Source organism: Plectropomus leopardus, chromosome 13, assembly GCF_008729295.1.
Source record: "Plectropomus leopardus isolate mb chromosome 13, YSFRI_Pleo_2.0, whole genome shotgun sequence".
Lineage (NCBI taxonomy): Eukaryota > Metazoa > Chordata > Actinopteri > Perciformes > Serranidae > Plectropomus > Plectropomus leopardus.
In genome coordinates this window covers 23,459,769-23,479,104 of record NC_056475.1, presented here as the reverse complement: position 1 = coordinate 23,479,104, position 19,336 = coordinate 23,459,769, and the positions used below count along the sequence as shown (strand labels likewise).

The following is a 19,336-nucleotide window of genomic DNA, read 5'->3' as shown; positions in this document are numbered from 1 at the left end:
GTAAATTCAACAAAGAAATATTATTTCAACACATTCATACTTTAAAATTAAAAGTTTGGTTTGGTTCACTGCTTTACAAAATATTACTAAAATTGAACACTCATTGCTATGCACTTGAACACACTGTTAATTTTATGGACTTTTTTTTTTTTTTTTACAGTGATCAAATGTCTTCTGCAGTGGTTAACTTTTTTTAAAGAAATTTTTTATAATAAATAAACCCCAAAACAATATCATGATTTTGATTAAACCATGTTTTATTATTCCTAATATTAGATGTAGATACACAAGTCAACAAACATTATTTTCGATTTTGTAATGAAAATGCTCCACAGCACACTGACATCGTGTGGAAGGGTCTGGTATTACAGACACGTACCTGAAAATGGACAGCAGTTATAATTTTTGCAATAAGTTGCATTAGTAACAGTAGTAGTAATAGTAACAACAGTAGCAATAATGATAATAATAGCAATTAATAATAGTAGTGGTATTAACAACTCTGAATTACAGAGGAAGGAACAGACATTCGTCAAAAGTAATGAGAAATGAAGGTAGGAGGACAGGCTTATCAAATGCTGCAAGACAGACCACTGGATGAAAAAATACAAGCTCCCACTAGACAGCAAATATCCTGCCTTTCTTCTAAAAAAAGGAAGCTCAAATTGTCACCAGTCTGTTTTCACCCATATCTAATACTTAACAAGTAAAAGTTGTTTTTTTCTTCATTAAGTACTCCATTGTAACAAGTACTCTCATAACCAAAACCTCGTCTCTTTGACATCAATAATACATTATACTTCCCATGTTCTGGTCAAAGCTCACCAGTAGCACAATGCTATTTTTTAAAAGGATGCAACATCGAATCGCAGCCAGCTGAGGACGTTTCCACAAAACTGGATTTGCCAGGGTCATTCTGCATTAAATATACAGTACAGTCGTAATGTGTGAGCGCGTGTGAGAGAGAGAGAGCTTGTGTATGTCAAGTATGAGAAATATTTTTGCTTCACATGACCAATTTGGCCAAACTAATTTGAATCATTCACATTCAAATGAGCTGATAAGAAAATACACTGTGTGACCTTTAAGTCCCTAACATCGACTGGATGCTGTGTCTGATGTCCGGAGCAGAGTGAAGGTGGCACTAAAAACAGCTCATCCACTGGGGGAAGAACGACTCCTCCATTCGAAATTGTGCACAATGTACGCTAACTGCGTTGGCTCACTTATGTATGCAATGACCACACTGACTTGGCTCCCGGATCGCAGCTCAGTTCAAAAGGCTACACACCCGAGATACGAAATCCCACTGACAGAGAAAAGGCAGTCGGTTTTAAAAGTTAAAACCAGGTGTTGTCAACTGTTCAATAGTCTCAAAGTGGATGCACAGATGTTTCTCTTCTCTGACTCAGAGGGTCTTTGATTTAAACAATCGTTTGGGAAAAATAAGGCCAACCTGTTAAAAACTTTCAGCTTTTTGTGCTATCGCAACAGTTAAATGTGACATTCTTGTAGACTAATCAGCCCTCCAAAGGTATACACATTCAGGCAGCTCTCAAGGTGTAATAAATTAGAAATAATCAATTACTTGCAACCTGCTAAAATAATCCATAAAACTCTTGAATTCAGAATTGTTATCCAGTAACTCCCTGTTGCGGTTTGGCAGTTAGAAAAGGCAAATTAACTCTTGGATTTTAAGTGATTGACTATAACAGTTAACGAACAATTTATATAAAATTGCACTACTGCCTACAGTCTCACAATATACTACAAATGTCCTTACTGTATTTGAGGAAACTAATAAACACCTATCATTGTTTTTACATATTGGATTGCCATTATCTAGTTTTGGATTGCTGTAAATGCCAATTACACGGTTGCTCTCCAACCCTGAATACGAAGCGATCTCATGTTTTCAGAGTACATCAACACAGAGGAGAATAGATGCAATGATGGAGACACATACAAGTATAAACCTACATGAAGTCATGCCACATATGCAAGAGCGCAAAGCTCATCTAAGAGACAGTTTTTCCCCTCTCTGCCACCGCCAGTGAGCAGAGCGAACTGTTTATTCATATTGGACCTGCATATATAATCCACTGACATACATTAGATCATTGCCACAGGGCACATTTTTGAAACATTCTTGTTTTCGAAAGCTTCCTTTCAGACTGTTCGAATGGAGGTTTGTAAAAAGGGGTTCAGTGTATCTGTTAGGGGATTCAAGTAAGGCTCAGTACACCTCTCTCTTGTCATGTAGCACATAAAGCGCCTTCCTCACTGTCCAATATCACTTCCACACCCCTCACTTCACCTGTAATGAGACCTGTCTGCTGTCTGTCTGTCCTGCTCGCATCCCCGCGGTCTGCCACAGAAAATGTGCTTCAGCTTTTTATCTACAAACTGCCCCCGTGCCTTCACACCAGCAGATAGAGAGAGAGAGAACGGAAATAGATTATTAGAAGACTAAAACAGAAATAATAAAAGCGTTTGGTCTGGAGGAACTTCATTGGTGATGTCAGCTTACAAAGAATAAAAACCAGAGGCAAAAAAAAATAAAAAGCTAATTTGAGGAAATCATTCCAGTAAGATTAGTTTGTGTTTGTGTCTGGTTTTCGCCTGCGGACCGAAAAGCAGCATTCATCTGGCCACGTTTGATCAGGAATAACATAAACGTGCAAAATCCACAGCACCACAACTCACACACACACACACACACACACACACACACACACGCACACACACACACACACTAGAAAACTAATCTTCTCTGCTTTGTACAGAAAAAAATAAAGTCGAAAATCAAGCAGAAAAGATCACTCAAAAGAATCAAATACAGGCAAAATTAGAGACAAAATAAAAAATAAAACCACTTATTAAATATATATATATCATTTTTCCCAATGAAACTTGTGATCACTTACTGCACACTGCTAAAATTTAATGAGCTTTATTTTTTTTCTCAAAAACACCTCATCAACTGTCATTCCTAAAATAAACAAAATAATACATACAAGGGCAAGCCCAACATTCTCCACTAGTTTAACCAAATTTGTTTCTCTCCACAACATGAATCAAGATTATCTACTGGCAAATTAATTAGTTTGTTTTCTCAAACCAGCAATAGCAAAAGATAAATAATAATAATAATAATAATAATAATAATAGCAATAATATCGGTCAGGTTAATAACATCAATACCAAGAACAGAAAAAAAGACTGATGTGATCCTTCCCAAACAGAGAGCGCTTTAAAGTGGGGAAATAAAACCAGAGTGCACCACAGAGGAAAGCCACCATCCGTCGTTTAGTTAGTGACAGGGCATCGAAACGGCTCAACTAATCGAGACTCACTGAAGAGGAAGTACTCGCGCTGAGGGGAGAGCCGCGTTGGTGGATTGGAACTGAACTGGGCCTGAATCCTCGCTAATGCCAACCACACCTGTTACTGACTCGTAAGCTCAGCTTGTCGGCTGAAATCGCCTGATTCTGGATGAGGGCTTTCATTGTTGGGTGCAGCTAAATGTGAAATATGAATTGAGTGAACGAGAAAGTAAATGACAGATAAAATTGGCGAGGGAGAGAATCAGAGAGAAAGAAAAGAAACAAAGTTCTCTGTAAGCTACGTACAGCAGCTGTCGACAAATTCCTCGGGGGCCTGCACTGAGAGCAGTGTGTTTGTGTGACCGGTTTGTACTTTGCTTTCTGCCTGCTTCAGTTTGTTGAAATTTTGACAAATGTAGTTTCTGTCGAGTTTTACGAGTGTTCTATTTTTTCTTGCCAAAGAAGCTGAACCTCTTCTCGCGATCCTTCTCTTTCCCCTCCTTGTTGCGCATGGTGACGCCTCCGGCTTCACCTGAGCCGGGGGAGATGGGAGGCATCGTCATGGCGCGGCTGAGGGCCCTCTGACCTACGGGCGAGTCTCCTGACCCTGTTGGAATGGAGCTGAGGATGGAACGGATCCAGGAGCTCATCTCCGCCTTTAAACAGACAAAAATATATTTTATACTTCACCGCCATGAAGCAGAGTCACAGCACGCAAACATTATTTATTTTCATTTTCTGTCCTACACATCTCACCTCATCCTTTGCTTGGAACAGATACTCTTTTCCGTCCCCTAGCCTGCAGATACAGCGTTGAAGATGCAAACCATTAGTCAGATATCAAGTCTGATACAGTTCAGCATTTTAACTGTCTTTGGATTTCATCAAAGCCGCTTATTTTAAAATAAACAAACTCTAGCAGGGTGACAACTGTACTGTATCAGGAATCCTTTTTCTGAGTTTTTTTTAGTTGTAAGGTTTGTTCTCACCTGAGCTTGAATACATTTTTCCTCTTCTTATAGTCATGGGCTACCTCACACACAGCCTCCCCGAGGCTGATGGGTACCTCTCCGTGGTATGGAATGCCGTTGCTAGCGCTCTTGCCGTCTTTATAGAAACCGAGACTTCCTTTTCGAAGGACACAGTACACGTTCTGCCAGGACCTACGGGAGCAAAGAAATGCAATTAAAACATTTGGCACAACATGCCTTTGCCTTTCTTATAAAGTTAGTAACACCACAAAACACAACTTGAAAAGATAAAAAGAGAGTTGTACAGCATATCTAACAGGCATATAGTTCAACAAAATATGACAGATTAAGACATAACTAACTAAGTTTTCAGAAATGACCTATTTTAACAAAACAAACTAAAATCTCATCTTCATTGTGCCCTTGATGTCTATTTTCAAGAGGACCTATTATGCTCATTTTAAGTCTTAAACTTGTATTTGTTTTTTTTTAATAAAACATGTTCTCATGCTTTAATGGCCAAAAAACACTTTATTTTCCTCATACTGTCTGTGCTGGAACACCTATATTCACTCTGTTTAGCACCTATCACTGGACTTGTTCCAGCAGCAATATAATCCAAAGTAGGGGAGAAATTAACAACATCAGCAGCTAAGATTACATGTTTCCATGACGTTAGCGTGTAGCTACATGTGCATTAGCAGTGCACTTGCAGCCAGGGAATGACTATAACAGAGAGTAGCAGCATTTTTTTACCTTAAAAGGGAAAAAAAAGCTTATAAACACAACCAGACATGGTCCAGAAGAAACATGACCTGAAATCAGGGAGGAATTTATGAAATCTGGAACCAAGTTTACATGTTTCTTTGATGTTTGCACCTAGCTACATGTAGCACTGTAGGTTGTGTTATGTAAACACTTGCAGTAACATGCCTAGAGCAGATGACCATAAAAAGAAATCCGGCATGCTATGATGTGATTCTGTAGCCAGTGTAGGAAAAAAAATATATTTTGAATGGTAGGAAAGCTGAGGTTTTTGCTCACAGGGGTTACTTTTACATATGTTTACCTCATTATTTGAAACTTTGGCCCATTTAATATGAAGACCCTTCAATGTGACATTATACATAAGACACAAAATACAGAAAAGCATAACAGATCCCCTTTAATACACTAAATTGACCTTGACCTTTAATAGACCAACTCCCACCCCACAACACTCACCTTGTAGCTGCCTTTTTGCTGTGGGACTCCATCTCTTGTTTTCGACAGAGCATCCCCTCCATCGCGTCCGGCTCTGACTCTGCTCCACCCCTGCTCGGTAACGTGGCAGAAGGCTCCAGGCGAGACGATGCCAGCCCGCTGTCTCTGCCTGGTCCGTTCACCGACTCAGACTCTGAGCCCTGCGGATGAAACCAGAACACGAATGGAAGTGAGGAGGTAGAAAAGCGCACGGCTGGATGGAAGCAGTGAGCAGCAAAGCAGCCATTCACAGCCATACATGAAAAGCCATGATGACGCTTGCTTTGACGGCACCGTATGATTACCTGAGATAACAGCATAGCGTGGGTCCACATAATCACACAGTACACTGATATTAAACAGGACAATTACAGTCACTCATATGGGTAAGACATACAATTTAAATAACCACACATTTGGGAAACATGCACGCCACACTGAACATGGATAATTAATTTTTTTTTAAATTCAAAAGTTACCTGAGATCAGATTTGTTTGAAAAAGGGGCAGATACTGATTTGCAATGTAAACATCATTACTGGTATTCTTAAGATGATCTCCTCAGTCAAGTGTCAGTAATTAATTGAGCTACTGTAAATGAATAAATGATAACTATACACTGTAACACACAAAGACAAAAACATACATGAACACATTCAAAAGTACAACACTAGATCAACTCTCTAAATCCTAAAATAATTTACCTTATGAATCTTCAAAAGGAAATCCATGTACAAGACGATGCATTTTAAAGTAACAGATTGTGACATTAGTGGTGTTTTTTTCCCCTGAATGAACCTTTTTTCTACAAAGACTATTTATGACTCACATTCATCACAGGAAGTGTGCACATACAGGAAAACTAACAAACTACATATAAATCAGCTTTGAACAGCTATAGTTACCACCACATTTACAAATCCGAGCCTTACACGTACAGTCACTCCTGTCCTGGCCAAGATGAGCACATATATAACAGCAGACTGATCCATGACAACAATCTGTTCATGAATCTGCATCATGCCTTTGAACAGCGATGAGACTTGTCAATGAAACATGAATAAATAAAGCAATGGTTTGCATCTGTGACAGAGAGCGATGGCTTCTCAACAGAAGAAAAGAGGCACTGCAGTTGACCAGGAGCTGAGCGGAGGCTGTGACGGGGGCGAGGGGGGAAGCTACACAGCTGACCACAGCTTGGTACTCACACGCTCCGGCTGCTTTGGCTTACACACACGTTTAGGCTCTGATTTCTTTCCCACTGACAACGATAGCGATAATGACTGCTGATAAAAACGCAATGAGAAATTGTTAAGAAGTGTTTGTCTGCGGCAGAAACTTGAAGGATAGAAATTGAGTTACATTTCTAAAACAGTTCCCAGACACATCACCGTAATAACTGGCTACTAATAACAGTCGTCAGCAACTGTGAACATAAAACTGGTTCAACTGCTCATCTGATATAAGAAATGACTCCCTTTCTTTGACTGATTCTTTTCTGTAGTGTCAGCTGCAGGCGTTAACTAAAGTTTACTTCTGCTTTCCACAAGCAGCCAGTGGAGACTGCCATCATCTCCTCTGAAATAGATGGATGTACCAGGTGCTTATTTTTGTCTGCCAGTGAGGGCTTTCACTTTATCATGTAACATGTATGTAGGTTTCCCAACCAGAGCCCAACTCTGACCTCTCAGGTCCAATTGAGTCAAGGTTCCTGAGGTGGTGGGTTTTAGAAAAAGTGCTTCTGCAATACAAACTTATTTGTCAAGAATCATGAGCAATACCTATCAACAAAAATGTGCAGTTTATCAGTATTTTATGTAAATTCACACATCATAAGCTACACTTAATGGATACTTTCTGATTTAAAAAAAATTACCTTCCTAGCAGTTAATGCCATTATATGACAAGGGTATGTGTATTGAAACAACTCAGTCAATTAGAGCAGAACAGACAGACAGGGACACACGATCACATACAGTTACATCATGTATTATATGGATGACATACTCACAGGTTTGGACTTCTTTTACAACTCATTTAATTTCATAAAAAAATCATGGTTTGCACCAAAATGTTGCATGTTTTTCTCAATGATTATTAATATTAGATGTAGATTTTTTTTTCTTCAGTTATCGTTCATTAACAACATTTTTAAACAGATTTAATATAATTTCTTACAAATATATGTCATAATGTGAAAGATGAATCATGGGACATGAAAATGACTTTACAAGACATTACATGCAAGAACCCTAAGGTAAAAAGAAGTCTGGTTAAAAAAGTGACTTTGTTGCACCACAGAGCAGAAACCCTGTAACACACAAAGCATTTGGATCTACAGTATGAAACACTCACCTGAGATGTGTCATTGTCGCTGTGAACTCCATTCACTGACACTGACTGATTGAGTGTGGTCTGATCCAGACTGGTTCTGTTTTTGAGAGTGAGGGGAGGTGAGTTAAAAAATACATTTTTTAAATGTCTATGAAACAACCAGCGCTGTTCTACTCTAACTCATAATTGTTTTACCTGGCTGCAGAATCATGTGCTTGACTTTCTGTCTCAGATTGTGCCACTTCTACTGGGGGTGGTGTAGGGGGTCGCCGCGCTCTCTCCTCTTCTTCTCGCCTCCTCTGGATCTCATGCTCCTCAAGCTGAAAAATGGGAACTCTGTAATGCTTTCTATACTAACACCTCATGAGTGAGAATAAATCAATATATGAGAGGCAGACACCCTGTACATCCTGTATCTATTGCACTGGATAACTTTATGAGATGTGATGCAAGTCATCTCTGTACTTACTGTAGTGAGTTTCTCCAGCAGCACAAAGCGATCCTCCCAGGCAGCAGCAAGTTTCTCAAAGGCCTCGTGACGCTTAATTAGGCTCTCTACCTCATCCACATTTGAGCCCAGCTCTGCTGCTCGCACCAGAGGTTCTTGCCCTGCCAACCAGGATTCTGCCACATAGGCATCACGTCCGAACTGCAACACCTCCAGCACTGAGATGCATTGAGAATAAGAGCAGAGGACAAAGAGAGAAACAAAAAAGAAAGAGACAGAGTGATTAAATAATGAGACATTAAGTACGATATAAACAGCATCAGAAACCCATTCAGGTGCACATTAGAGCCCTTTCAGACCAACAACAGCTTTATGGCAAAGTACACAGGCTTCATTGATGTCAGTAAGGTCAGTACATTGTGACGGGGAGGGTTGCCCAAACAAAGGCGGGAAAGCATATGCAGACAATCCATAAAGTCAGTCTGTGCTCTACTTTTGCAATACTGCAATCAACACTCAGATTCCTGTAAGTACGCATGACCTGCGGACACAGCAAAAAAATGATGGCTGCCATGATAACTTTCTTAAGATGTACTGCACAATCCGATTTTCTAGAAGTAGAAAACTGCTGTGTGGTGTCATTTCATCTAATAGACCTTAAACGTGGAGATATTCTTTGTACTTTATCTGCTACCTTTACCCTTTAACAACCATACCATGTATCACTCACATTTCTTTTGCCATAACATTTTTAGATTGAATGCGTCCTTAAACAGAATCTTAACACGTTAAGCATGCCTACCAATTTGTAAATGGTCCATCTTGTCTTGCCACTTTTTGTTGATCTTGTCTCTCTTTTCCTGGAGTTGAACCAGTTTCTCCCGGATCTGTAAATCAAAGAACATTCAAGACAGATGAGGAGAAGGATATTAAAGAACACATGTAGGATTTAGTGCCATCTAGCAACCAACTGAATGCCCTTTTCCTCATCTCTCCCTTTCCATGTTTTCTGGGCTGCTGTAGAAACATGGCGGTGCAAATTGGCAGGCTCCGTGGAGGACCAACTTTCTGTTACTATATTTTCCCCCAAGTGTGTTCTGCCTAGCCCCACCCAAATGTAATGTGATTTTCTAGTACTTACCTTAACCATAACCTCTTTGCCCTAACGTTAAATGCACCCAAACTCAGTAATAGCCAATCACAGCACAGTAAGATGGGACTAGGCGAAACCCTCTTGGGGAAAAAAAATGTACACCAGTTCCATATGTAGATTTCAAAAGCTCTTTCTAAGCCAACAAAAAACAGCAATTCTTAGTTTCAGATGATTATACACTAATGAAAACATAGTTATGAATATAACATTCTTTTTCTGACAGATCCCCTTAGATGCACACATGTCCTTTAAGTCATGACCCACAAAGAGTCATTAAGTGTGTTCCCTTTTTAGTCAGACCTTATTCTTGTTAATATGCATAAATATGACTGTAGACGACAGTGAAAGTGAACTACTGCAAATTACCTCATCAGATGCATAGTGATTATTGTTGATGAGAGTGTTCCCCATCTCAGTACAGACAGTAAAGCTGTCTGCTCTGGTCTCAATCTCTGACTTAATGTCCTGATGATTGGCAATGACGAGCCCTGCAGAAGAAACATCCCTGGGACAACAGAGAGGAGAAAGAGGTGAGACTTAAATAGACCTGTATGTATACACACCGATTACACAGTAACACAATTCATTATAGTTACTTGAAAGTAAAGGATAAGTGACATTCACCTGGGGCTGTCATGTGCGTCAATCTGCAGGTTGACACCGTCCATCCAGAGCATAAGGTCTCGCACCATGTTGAAGAAGCGGAACTTCTCTACAGTGTCCAGCAGGAGGAGCCGGCGGGCCTGACCAGCCTCTAGCAGGCCCTCCCAGGCAGAAGTCACAGCATGTTCGCTTCTGTGAATGTCATCAGCTTTCTCCCCAGCATAAGCCTTCTGCACCCGTGCCGCATCGTCTTGCACCTGGTTTACCTAGGAGGTCAAAGAGGAAGCAGAGACATTCAGTCTTTCTATTCACAAGGCTCTCACTTAATCTCACATCTCTTTATTATTATTTATGATAGCTGACCTGTCCACTGAGGGCCTGGATGTCATTTTCGAAAGTGTTGTGCTGTCTGTGTAGATGCTGAACAGTGTTCAAATCACGGCCAAGGTCAGAAGGCAGGCCCTCCCTCTTCTCCTTAACACGCCCAAGCACCTCCATGGCATCCTGATGGAAGCGGTGCAACTCATAGGAGGCTGCCAACATTTGTGTGCGTGTGTCGATCAACTCCAGCAAATCTGCCCAGGCCTCGTTTAGCCCGTCTTTCCACTCAGCCACACTGGCATTCTCAGGATGACCCGACTCAATCAGGTCATCTGCCAGCCCATTTACACCATCCACACGCTCTTGGCCAATGGTGCTGGTGTCCCGAGCAAACTCCCGGAACTTGTCCCTCAGCATCTGTAGAAAGGAAAACCAGGGCAGAAGTGAGAAACATAATTAATTCAGCTAAATTTCCCTGAGCTTCAGTGTCTCCAAAGTATGTGACAGAGAAATAAAACTCACTGTGACATGTTCATAGTCCTGTCCTAGTTCATGGGAGCCAGCAACCACCTCCCTCTCAGCAATCCACTGTTCCAGGTCATCCACCTCCCGCTTCAGCTGGGTCAGCCGCAGTCGCTCCTGAAGACGCCCACGACGCTCCTCAGCCAGGTCTTTCAACCCTGCGTACAGTTTGTCGACTTGGGCTTGCCTTAAGGTGATCCTCTCGCTGTGTTAATAAAAAAGACAGATAAGTGGCTGTGGGCAGACAACTTCCTTCATAAAAAAGACACACAAAAATGTCACTTCAATACTCAGATCTTCTTTGGGCTCTCTCACCTTTCTGGGTGTTCACTGGTTACCATGAGGCGGCTGCTGTTGGCTAGTTGGTGAATGGTTTGGGCATAATCTTCAAGTGCCTGTTCCAGGCTCTGGTGCTTCTTGACCATCATTAGTGCGCTTTGCTCATCCTGGGATCAAATAGCAGATTGTTACATTTTCTCATGACACAAGATTGCGTAAGAACATTACATCTTCTCGTCCTACCTTGGCCTTTTCCTCTGACATCATGTGCAGCTCTTGTTCTCCCATCCAGGCCTCTGCCTCCGCTGCATCAGCATAGAACTGCTGGGCGCGATTAGCGTCCATTAGACGGGCATGGCGCTTGTCTGTCTCGCCTATCAGCTGATCCCAGAGTTCCCGCAGCTCAACAAGGCGCTCCTCCAGGATAGACTGCCTCTCACCATCTACCTGGCTCTGAGTCTTGCCTCGCCTGTGGATGTCATCGATGCGAGGCTGGTGGCCCTGGATCTCCTTCTGCAATGTCTGATTCAGAAACAAAAGTTCTGTTGGAAATGACATTTGCTTTTGGTGTCTACTCAGTGAAGTCTTTAATAATTTAGAGATGCCAATTAGTGTATTGGATGTCACTTTTATCTTCCCTTTAATTACCCTGCATTACAAAATTTTAAACAAAACAGTAATTAATAATTTCAGTATTGCTTGTTAAGGAGATTTTCTCACTGTACCTGGTTCTTCTTGCTGAGCAGCTGCACGGTGGGCAGGTCTTTTCCGTGGTCTGTGGAGGTCGCCAGGGGCATCCTCTCCTTCACCCAAAGCTGAGAAAACAGACAAATGAATAAAACATGAGCCTCAGGCGAAACGCCAAACATTTATTATCTTCATGCAGGTAATCTTGACTCACAATTTCATCCTCCAGATCTCTGTTGAACTGATGTGCTTCTTTGGAGGCGAGTAGTCGCTGTCTCCTCAGTTTGAGAGGATCCTGAAGGTTGGAGAAGCTGTCAGTGACACGCCTTTGCTGACCATCTACCTCAGTGAGTCCAGCATCCTCCTGGGACAGGGCCAGAGCCTGAGACTGGAGGGACTGCACCTCTTTCTCTCTGACCTCCATCTGGTGCTCCAGCATCTATGCATGGATGGTAGAAAGATGTTAAACAAGAAATATATGACATTTTGCAATCTAAGTTCCACTACAACCACCAAAAGGATTTAAAAAATACACATTTCGGCACATTTCTAATCTTAAATTCTTCGCAGTTCATGTAATGTGTAAAATAAAGACTACATCTTGACAGCAAAGATGGCATAGATTGTGGTTTGCTTGCGCAGTATCTCTACCTGGTGCTTCTTAAGCAGGATGTTGACACTCGTCAAATCTTTGCCATAGTCGTCACTATGCAGCTGACTCTCAAGGTTTTTCAGCCAGACATCCAGAGCAGAGCAGCTCTGTGTAAAGAGCTCTGCCCGGTTAGCATCGAACAAGCACTGGGCCTTGGTGCGGGTGGTGTTCTCCAGCTCCTCCCACTGACGCTGCAGGTCTTCCAGGGTCTGCTCAACGACAGGTTTCAGCTCTGGCTTCTCTGCCACCAGCGCCTGACCCTCCTGTAGGGGACAACAAACGAAGACAAGTTTGAATTTACGTTAACTTTGCTTTTGTCATGTCAGTAGACTGTGCCCAGATACAAATATTAATAAAACACTACCTAGTCTTACTGATCAGCTTAACCATTAGCAATCCTATTAAAACGCAGATGAAAGGATGTCCAAGCACTGTTTAATCACATTAAATTTGACAAAAATGTATAGAAAAATGGACACACCTTATCAATTTTGTCAAGCCAGTCTTTGTTGGAGGCCAGCTCTGCCATGAAGGCCTGATGTTTCTGCCACTTGCTGTGAAGATTTCTGGCTTCATCATAAGACATGTCCTGTGCTGTCAGCATCTTCTCATTGATCCACAATGTGAGCTGTATAAAAGAGAACAGCCGTATAGAGTAAGTATTATCCCGAATATATTCTAAAGATATACAACCACTAACAAAAATTCTGTAGTTTGTTTCTTACAATTAAAGAAGACATTTCTGCTCAAAATACAAGGTTACTTTCACATATTTATCCCTTACGCAACCTTACTTATTTATTCATAATGCTTTTATATTTACCTCCTGTCCATCTTGGAGGAAGTGCTGCAGTTCACGGTTATCCTTAAGCTTTGCCAGCAGTTCATTTGCAGCCTCTTTATTCTTGAGATGCCTGGAGACAAGTAAAAAGAAGCCTAAATGAACTTCCATTCTTCAAACATAAAGTTAAGAAGAAAAACATTAACAGGGGTTTGCTCTGACCTTTCTTGGATGGAATCAACTTTTTCCTGGATCTTATCTGAGTTTGCATTAGAGTCATTAATGAGGCGCCGTCCAGCCTCCACCACACCAGTTATCTTCTCCTCGCTGGCCTCTGTGGTGGTGAGGAAATCCTCATGCTTCTTGATGGCCTCCTCTGCTCCCTGAAGAGTAGTGGGCATTTCTGTATGGGACAGCACGTACTCCTACACAGAGAGAAAAGGAATGTTTCTGTTACATTTCTCATGTGCAAATATCTAATTCCAATCATTGCTCTTGATTTCTGCAGCCTGCTTAATATAAGGAATGTGTTGCGATTAAAACATTTAAAACAAGAGCAAACTGTACATATACTGAAGAATGAATACTAAGACAAACTACAAATATAATTTTGCAGCGGCTGTTTTAAATACATACTCTTAGGTTGTGTCAGTCTATATATGTAAATGAACTTTAATTTCCTCTTCATTCAAATATATGCCACTTAGATCCATGACAGTAGGTCTCTGGATTTTAAAACATGAAAAAAGACTCACTGTAGTATTGTGGCCTACACCACACAGATCTAGGTCTATGGCCCCCATACGACCCACTTGCACTGGTGTTTACTTCTCTCCTCACAGATTTAAGAGCACCAAAGTAAACAGACCACAAATACCCACACAACCATAATGAAGACTGGAGTTTAAAGCGAGGATAAAGATATTTACAATTATCAGAAGGAAATACATTTGTTTCAATTAAACCAATGTAGGGGCAATGGGAGTGTTTTAACAAGGAAAAAATTGCTTGGAATTTGTTTTTCTTATAAAAGCATCACAAAATTGCAAATCTGTATAATGTTTACTCAATTTGATGAATCATTTTAAATTAATTTGATATTATTAATATGACAATTTTGCAATGTAATCAAACACATTTAACTCCTATAAAAACAATGGGAGGTGCAAGAGGGTAGATGTTCTGCTGAGATATTTGAAATTTAGATTTTTTTCCAACTTAATGTTACTTTAACCCATGCTCTGCTTAGACACTTTATCATCTACTTAAATCATGCAGTATGTCTAGTATTTCAGATACATACAGGTATTTGGCTTTGAATTTGGCACTGACTGCTGGACTGTAGTCTGTGCCAATAAGGCTTTATGATGATACATGATTTTCGTAACAATGAGGCCGTAGCTCTCTGGCACAGGCTTTAAGTCTATAGTATATTTTCCTAACCTGGCTGTTGAGGAAAGCCTCTGCCTGCTTTGCGTCTCTTAAGAAAGTCTGGAAGTCAAAGGCTTGGGCCAACAGACTGTGGCGGTTTTCCCACATGCAACGCAGCTCATGCCAGCCAGTGTCGAGTGCCTGGAGCCTCTGGGCCAAGAACATGTGCTGGGCATCCGTCTGACCTTGGGTCACCTCCTCACCGACCGCCCGCATCTTCTCGTAGTCCTCCTTATAGTTATCCACCTCATTCTTAATATTCTCGTGCTGGGCGAGCAAACTTTCAGCCTCAGGCAGAGAAGTGGGAATGTCCTCCGAGGCCACAGCGGTCTGGGTGCGGGAGAGCCATGACTGGAAGTCATCCAGATCCCTGAGGAAGCCTTGCAGCTTGCTGGCTTCGCCCAAAGATTCCTCGCGCCGCTTCATGGTGGCGTTCAGCTCCTCCCACACCTCTTGAATCTCTGCCAGGCGTCCCTGGATCTCTCCAGCCTGGTCTGGATGTTCTCGGGCCAGCTTTTCAGCCTCTTTTTTCAAGTCATCCAGTTTACCCTGAAAGGACATGAAAATCTTTTAAAAATGCAAAAATGATGACAAGATACCTCAACTTTGAGCCCAAGTTATTCCCATTATTCAGTTTACCAGATTTGTACATTATCTATTACACAGTTTGTTCTGTTCCCATCCCAAGAACTCACTGCATGTGACCTCTCTGTACCTGAATGGCCTCCAGGTCCCTCTCCATGCCTGTGAGTTTGCGTTGCAGTGCCATCACTCCTGCCAGGTCATTGCCGAGGCTCTGAGTGGATTCAATCACTTTGGTCTTTTCCTTCATCCAAGTTTGGATCTCATTACACTCCAGGTGGTAGTTCTGGATGTTGAGGGCTGACTCCAGAGCTTGTTTCTTTTGGCCAGCCAGTTGTTCGAACTCCCTCCATCTAGGGACCACACCAAATGTAATATTTAGGCTAGAAACACTAACCACAGTGCTAGTTGAACACACATATATTTTTGTGTAAAGTAGTGGCTTTTTTACTGAGCCTTATATGTAAGCTCTGACCTGTTGTGTAGCTGGTCTCGTGTCTGGTGAATTTGGTCTTTGTTACAGTTGTCGGAGCACAGCAGCTGCTCGGCCACCTGGTTCACATCAGTGACACGAGTGCCTAGGTTGTTCATCTCAGGTTCCAGTGTCTCGAATCTGCAGTCACAAATAATAGACTAGCATCAACTCACTCATTCTGAAAAGTCTGATTTAGTTTAGACAAGATATTTCCATAGATAATAATATTTTGTGAGAGAAAGCCGTTTTGTATACTTTAGAGAACAAGATTAGAGTTACAAGATGTACTAACTATTGTTGATTTTTGTATTTCATTTCATGAGTACTACCTCTTGTGTGTTGATTAACAATTGTAATTATTTGAATTCATTTTGGTTGATATTTCACGCATTTAAGTCTCAGCTTCAATGTTACCAACATGTAAAGGATTTTAAAGAGACGAGAATTCAGCTATCATCATATTTATGATAAATTACATCTTCAGTGTTGACATCTTTCCTTTCCCAAGACTAACCTCTGCTGCACCACCTCTAAGTCCTCCAGTTTGGTTGGGATCTCCATGCAGTGTAACCACTGCTCCTTTTCCTCCACCCAGAGCTGGCAGGCACCAGCTTCACTGAACATGCGGTAGAGGGCCAGGGCACCTTCCAGAGCCTGGCGGCGAGCTGCTGACAGAGACTCCAGTTCTTCATAGCGCTGCTCAATAGCAGGTAGGCGACCATCCACCTACAGTCATCCATAAAAAAAAATTGTAAGACAAACAGTATGTCATCACTGAAGAAGTATGAAAAACATAGTGCACATACCTGAGGGAAATGTATGTAGGCCTGTGGCAGTGCTTGGACCTGCTCGTGCAGGGAGTCGATGCCAGGGCGGTGACTCTGGATCTCCTCCTCTATCTCCCTCTGCTTGCGAGCCAGAGTTTGAGTGGAGAACTCATCGTGGCCCACCTCTGGACTGGACACTTGTCTAAGTGTCTCCATGATCCATGCTTCCATGTCGTTGGCATCTGTTTGAAACTGGTGAAGGGCCACCGCTTCCTTCAGGCTCTGCTCTCTAAGCTTAGTTGTCTGGGGAGCAGGGAGGACAAGAAGGTCACACACACAAAAAAGCAGTATTTGGGAAACCTTTGTAATGTGCAAATACAAATGCAGAGAATCGTGATCAACACCCACCTCCTCCAGATGTGCCCACTGCGCACGGATGTCTTGAATCCTCTCAGTGACCTCTGGCGCTCCAAAGTGTCCCTCCTGAACCAAAGTTTCTCCGGCAGCGATGCTGTTACTCAGGGGGCCATAACGGGCTGCCATCTCATCCCTGAAGGCCTCATGTTTGCTGAGCAGGTGAAGGGCAGAGGTGAGGTCACGGCCACAGTCTCCACTGGCCAGGATCTGTTCCTGCTCTCTGATCCAGGCTGCCTCCTCTCCCAGATCCCACAGGAACTGCCACAGGCGGCGCGAGTCCTCTAGGCGCTCTCTGCGTTTTGCAGCAAGCTGACCAAGCTCCTCATAGGCTTGACCCAGCAGGTCAACCTTCTCGCTAACTAGTCCTGGCTCACATGGTTTGTAGGCTGGAAATTTAAGAGGCAGGAATACATGGGCACTTAGACATTGTGCACAGATCGGTGAGACTAAAGCTGCATGATGTGTACAGAGAATATGTAAAACAGGTTTGAGGACTCACCCTGTTCATAGGAAGTGAAGCGCTGTGCAGCTCCCTGCACAGCCTTGATCCTCTCTGCCTGAGCTGAAATGTCAGCCTCTACCAGAGTGTGTTTTTGCAGCAGATCTAACACGTCATGCAAATGTTTGCCACTGTCAGGAGACTGCAGACGACTCTGAAACACAACACAGTCCGGTTGAATATTTAATTGTTTCATCTTCAAAAGGATAAAACCTCCAAAATGTTTGCAACAGCACCCACAAGGTGGGACCCCATGTTATTATGTCCAATAGAATGTGTGAAGAGAGGGCAAACATTTAAACCAAAAAGATAATTATATATTTTAGGAGCTTTACATTGCACTTGGTGATATGTTAAATGACCAAAATCCAATAATAAAAATGGACAACAGAATTTCAACAAGCTGTTTGCTTCAGACCATTAACCTGAACAAATGGAAGCTGGAGTCTTACACAAATCACAGCAGAAAACATTTCCCTTATCTGAGCCATTAGACCAGAAGACCATTAAATGACAACAGGACATTGTGCAACAAACACAATTAAAAAAACAGATAATAAACTGTATAAAAGCATTCTAATTATATGGTAATGGCTGATTGAATCATCAAGATATTAACAGTGTGTTTCCAGTTACCAGTGAAAATTACAGAAGACGTGGATTAATGCCCTAATCAACTTCACTCCAGCAAAAAACAAACGCACACGTCTCCCATTTAATTAAACACCTGTTTATACTCCTTTTCAATTGAGAAATTTAATGTAAAGTGCTGTATTTTTACAAAGGTGGTCCCTCAGAGTGGTACAAAAAGGCATAAATGTTGCTTTTTAAATAAATATGAAATCAATCGATGTTTAAGTTTAAAACAATAATTAATGCCAAAATAAAGACCAAGATTTATCCAAGTAAACAGAAAAAGACTCCCAGTGATTGCAGTTGCCTCAGCCTACCCCAGTAAAGAAAGCAATGACAACTCAGGCTCGGCCTGTAAAAAGCTTATTACTGCTGGTAATGGTCCTCTGATATGCGCAGACACTAAAGCTGCTGAGGACATATGTGAACAACAGCAAACCTAATTTAGAGGATTAGGAAATTCCTTTTTGTTGATTAGAAACAAAGCCAACAGAATGTAGGAATGAAGGCAGGTTTTCAAACAAAATGAGCACTCTTAAAAAAGCGTAAAGGGCCATATGCACCAAGAAGGATAACTATTATAATTGCATTGTTTTAGAAATTGCCCCGACTCAAGTGGACGGTGGTGTCCACAACAACTATGATGACAATGACAGTGGAATACAATATCGTTAGAATCACCTTCAGAGTAGCTTGATGAACGACGGAAACACTGTCAGACAAACAAAATCTGAATTAACAGGCTGTCAAAGCTGAATCAACAGGGCATGCTTGACGTCACTGTTAACAGAACGTTATCATTCAGCAGTGTGGACGCTGACGCTGTGATCATTAAAGTTATAGTTCTTAGTGTGGATGGCCTTTACGCATGCGTTGTGTTGAGTGGTTCTGTACCTTCATGTCTGCCATCCAATCCATGATATAGCGCATCTCTTCAAACAGTCTCTGTAGGTCTCGATGGGCGTTCAGCCGCTCCCTGCGTGCAGCCAGAAGCTCTTTCAGATATTCCCACAGTCGAAGCACGTTATCTCTCCGTGCAATTATACGACGCACGTCATGATACGACTCTGCTTCCAGCTCTTTGGCAACAGCCTCCACAGCAGCCACACGCTCCCAATAGGCCCCGATGTCGGTCTCTATTGCTTCATGTTTACGGGTGGCAGCTTCCACAGCTCCCAAGTCAGTTCCAAAGTTGTCCTAATAACAGAGGAAA

The 19,336-nt window shown here is 41.9% G+C and overlaps 1 protein-coding gene across 5 annotated transcripts in view; it reads right to left on the bottom strand.

Moving 5' to 3' along the window:
* Positions 1-236: 236 nt before the first annotated feature.
* Positions 237-19,336, bottom strand: part of LOC121952735 (spectrin beta chain, non-erythrocytic 1) — a 55,772-nt gene continuing 36,672 nt past the window's right edge. For 2 of the 5 annotated variants that reach the window (XM_042499550.1, XM_042499552.1), the window contains 29 exons: positions 19,018-19,320; positions 17,491-17,644; positions 16,983-17,377; positions 16,614-16,877; positions 16,322-16,533; positions 15,808-15,945; positions 15,466-15,685; positions 14,763-15,299; positions 13,542-13,744; positions 13,362-13,452; positions 13,020-13,166; positions 12,538-12,801; positions 12,101-12,325; positions 11,925-12,014; positions 11,443-11,721; positions 11,236-11,366; positions 10,921-11,125; positions 10,441-10,815; positions 10,099-10,343; positions 9,841-9,979; positions 9,124-9,208; positions 8,343-8,539; positions 8,069-8,193; positions 7,895-7,970; positions 6,748-6,825; positions 5,522-5,700; positions 4,316-4,489; positions 4,083-4,125; positions 237-3,982 (listed from right to left, as the gene is read on the bottom strand). In XM_042499550.1, coding sequence (XP_042355484.1) covers positions 3,770-3,982; positions 4,083-4,125; positions 4,316-4,489; positions 5,522-5,700; positions 6,748-6,825; positions 7,895-7,970; positions 8,069-8,193; positions 8,343-8,539; positions 9,124-9,208; positions 9,841-9,979; positions 10,099-10,343; positions 10,441-10,815; positions 10,921-11,125; positions 11,236-11,366; positions 11,443-11,721; positions 11,925-12,014; positions 12,101-12,325; positions 12,538-12,801; positions 13,020-13,166; positions 13,362-13,452; positions 13,542-13,744; positions 14,763-15,299; positions 15,466-15,685; positions 15,808-15,945; positions 16,322-16,533; positions 16,614-16,877; positions 16,983-17,377; positions 17,491-17,644; positions 19,018-19,320 — 5,787 coding nt within the window. In that variant the 3' untranslated portion in view covers positions 237-3,769. The remainder of the gene's footprint in view (positions 3,983-4,082; positions 4,126-4,315; positions 4,490-5,521; positions 5,701-6,747; positions 6,826-7,894; positions 7,971-8,068; positions 8,194-8,342; positions 8,540-9,123; positions 9,209-9,840; positions 9,980-10,098; positions 10,344-10,440; positions 10,816-10,920; positions 11,126-11,235; positions 11,367-11,442; positions 11,722-11,924; positions 12,015-12,100; positions 12,326-12,537; positions 12,802-13,019; positions 13,167-13,361; positions 13,453-13,541; positions 13,745-14,762; positions 15,300-15,465; positions 15,686-15,807; positions 15,946-16,321; positions 16,534-16,613; positions 16,878-16,982; positions 17,378-17,490; positions 17,645-19,017; positions 19,321-19,336) is intronic. The other 3 variants (XM_042499553.1, XM_042499554.1, XM_042499551.1) reach the window with 2 other exon arrangements.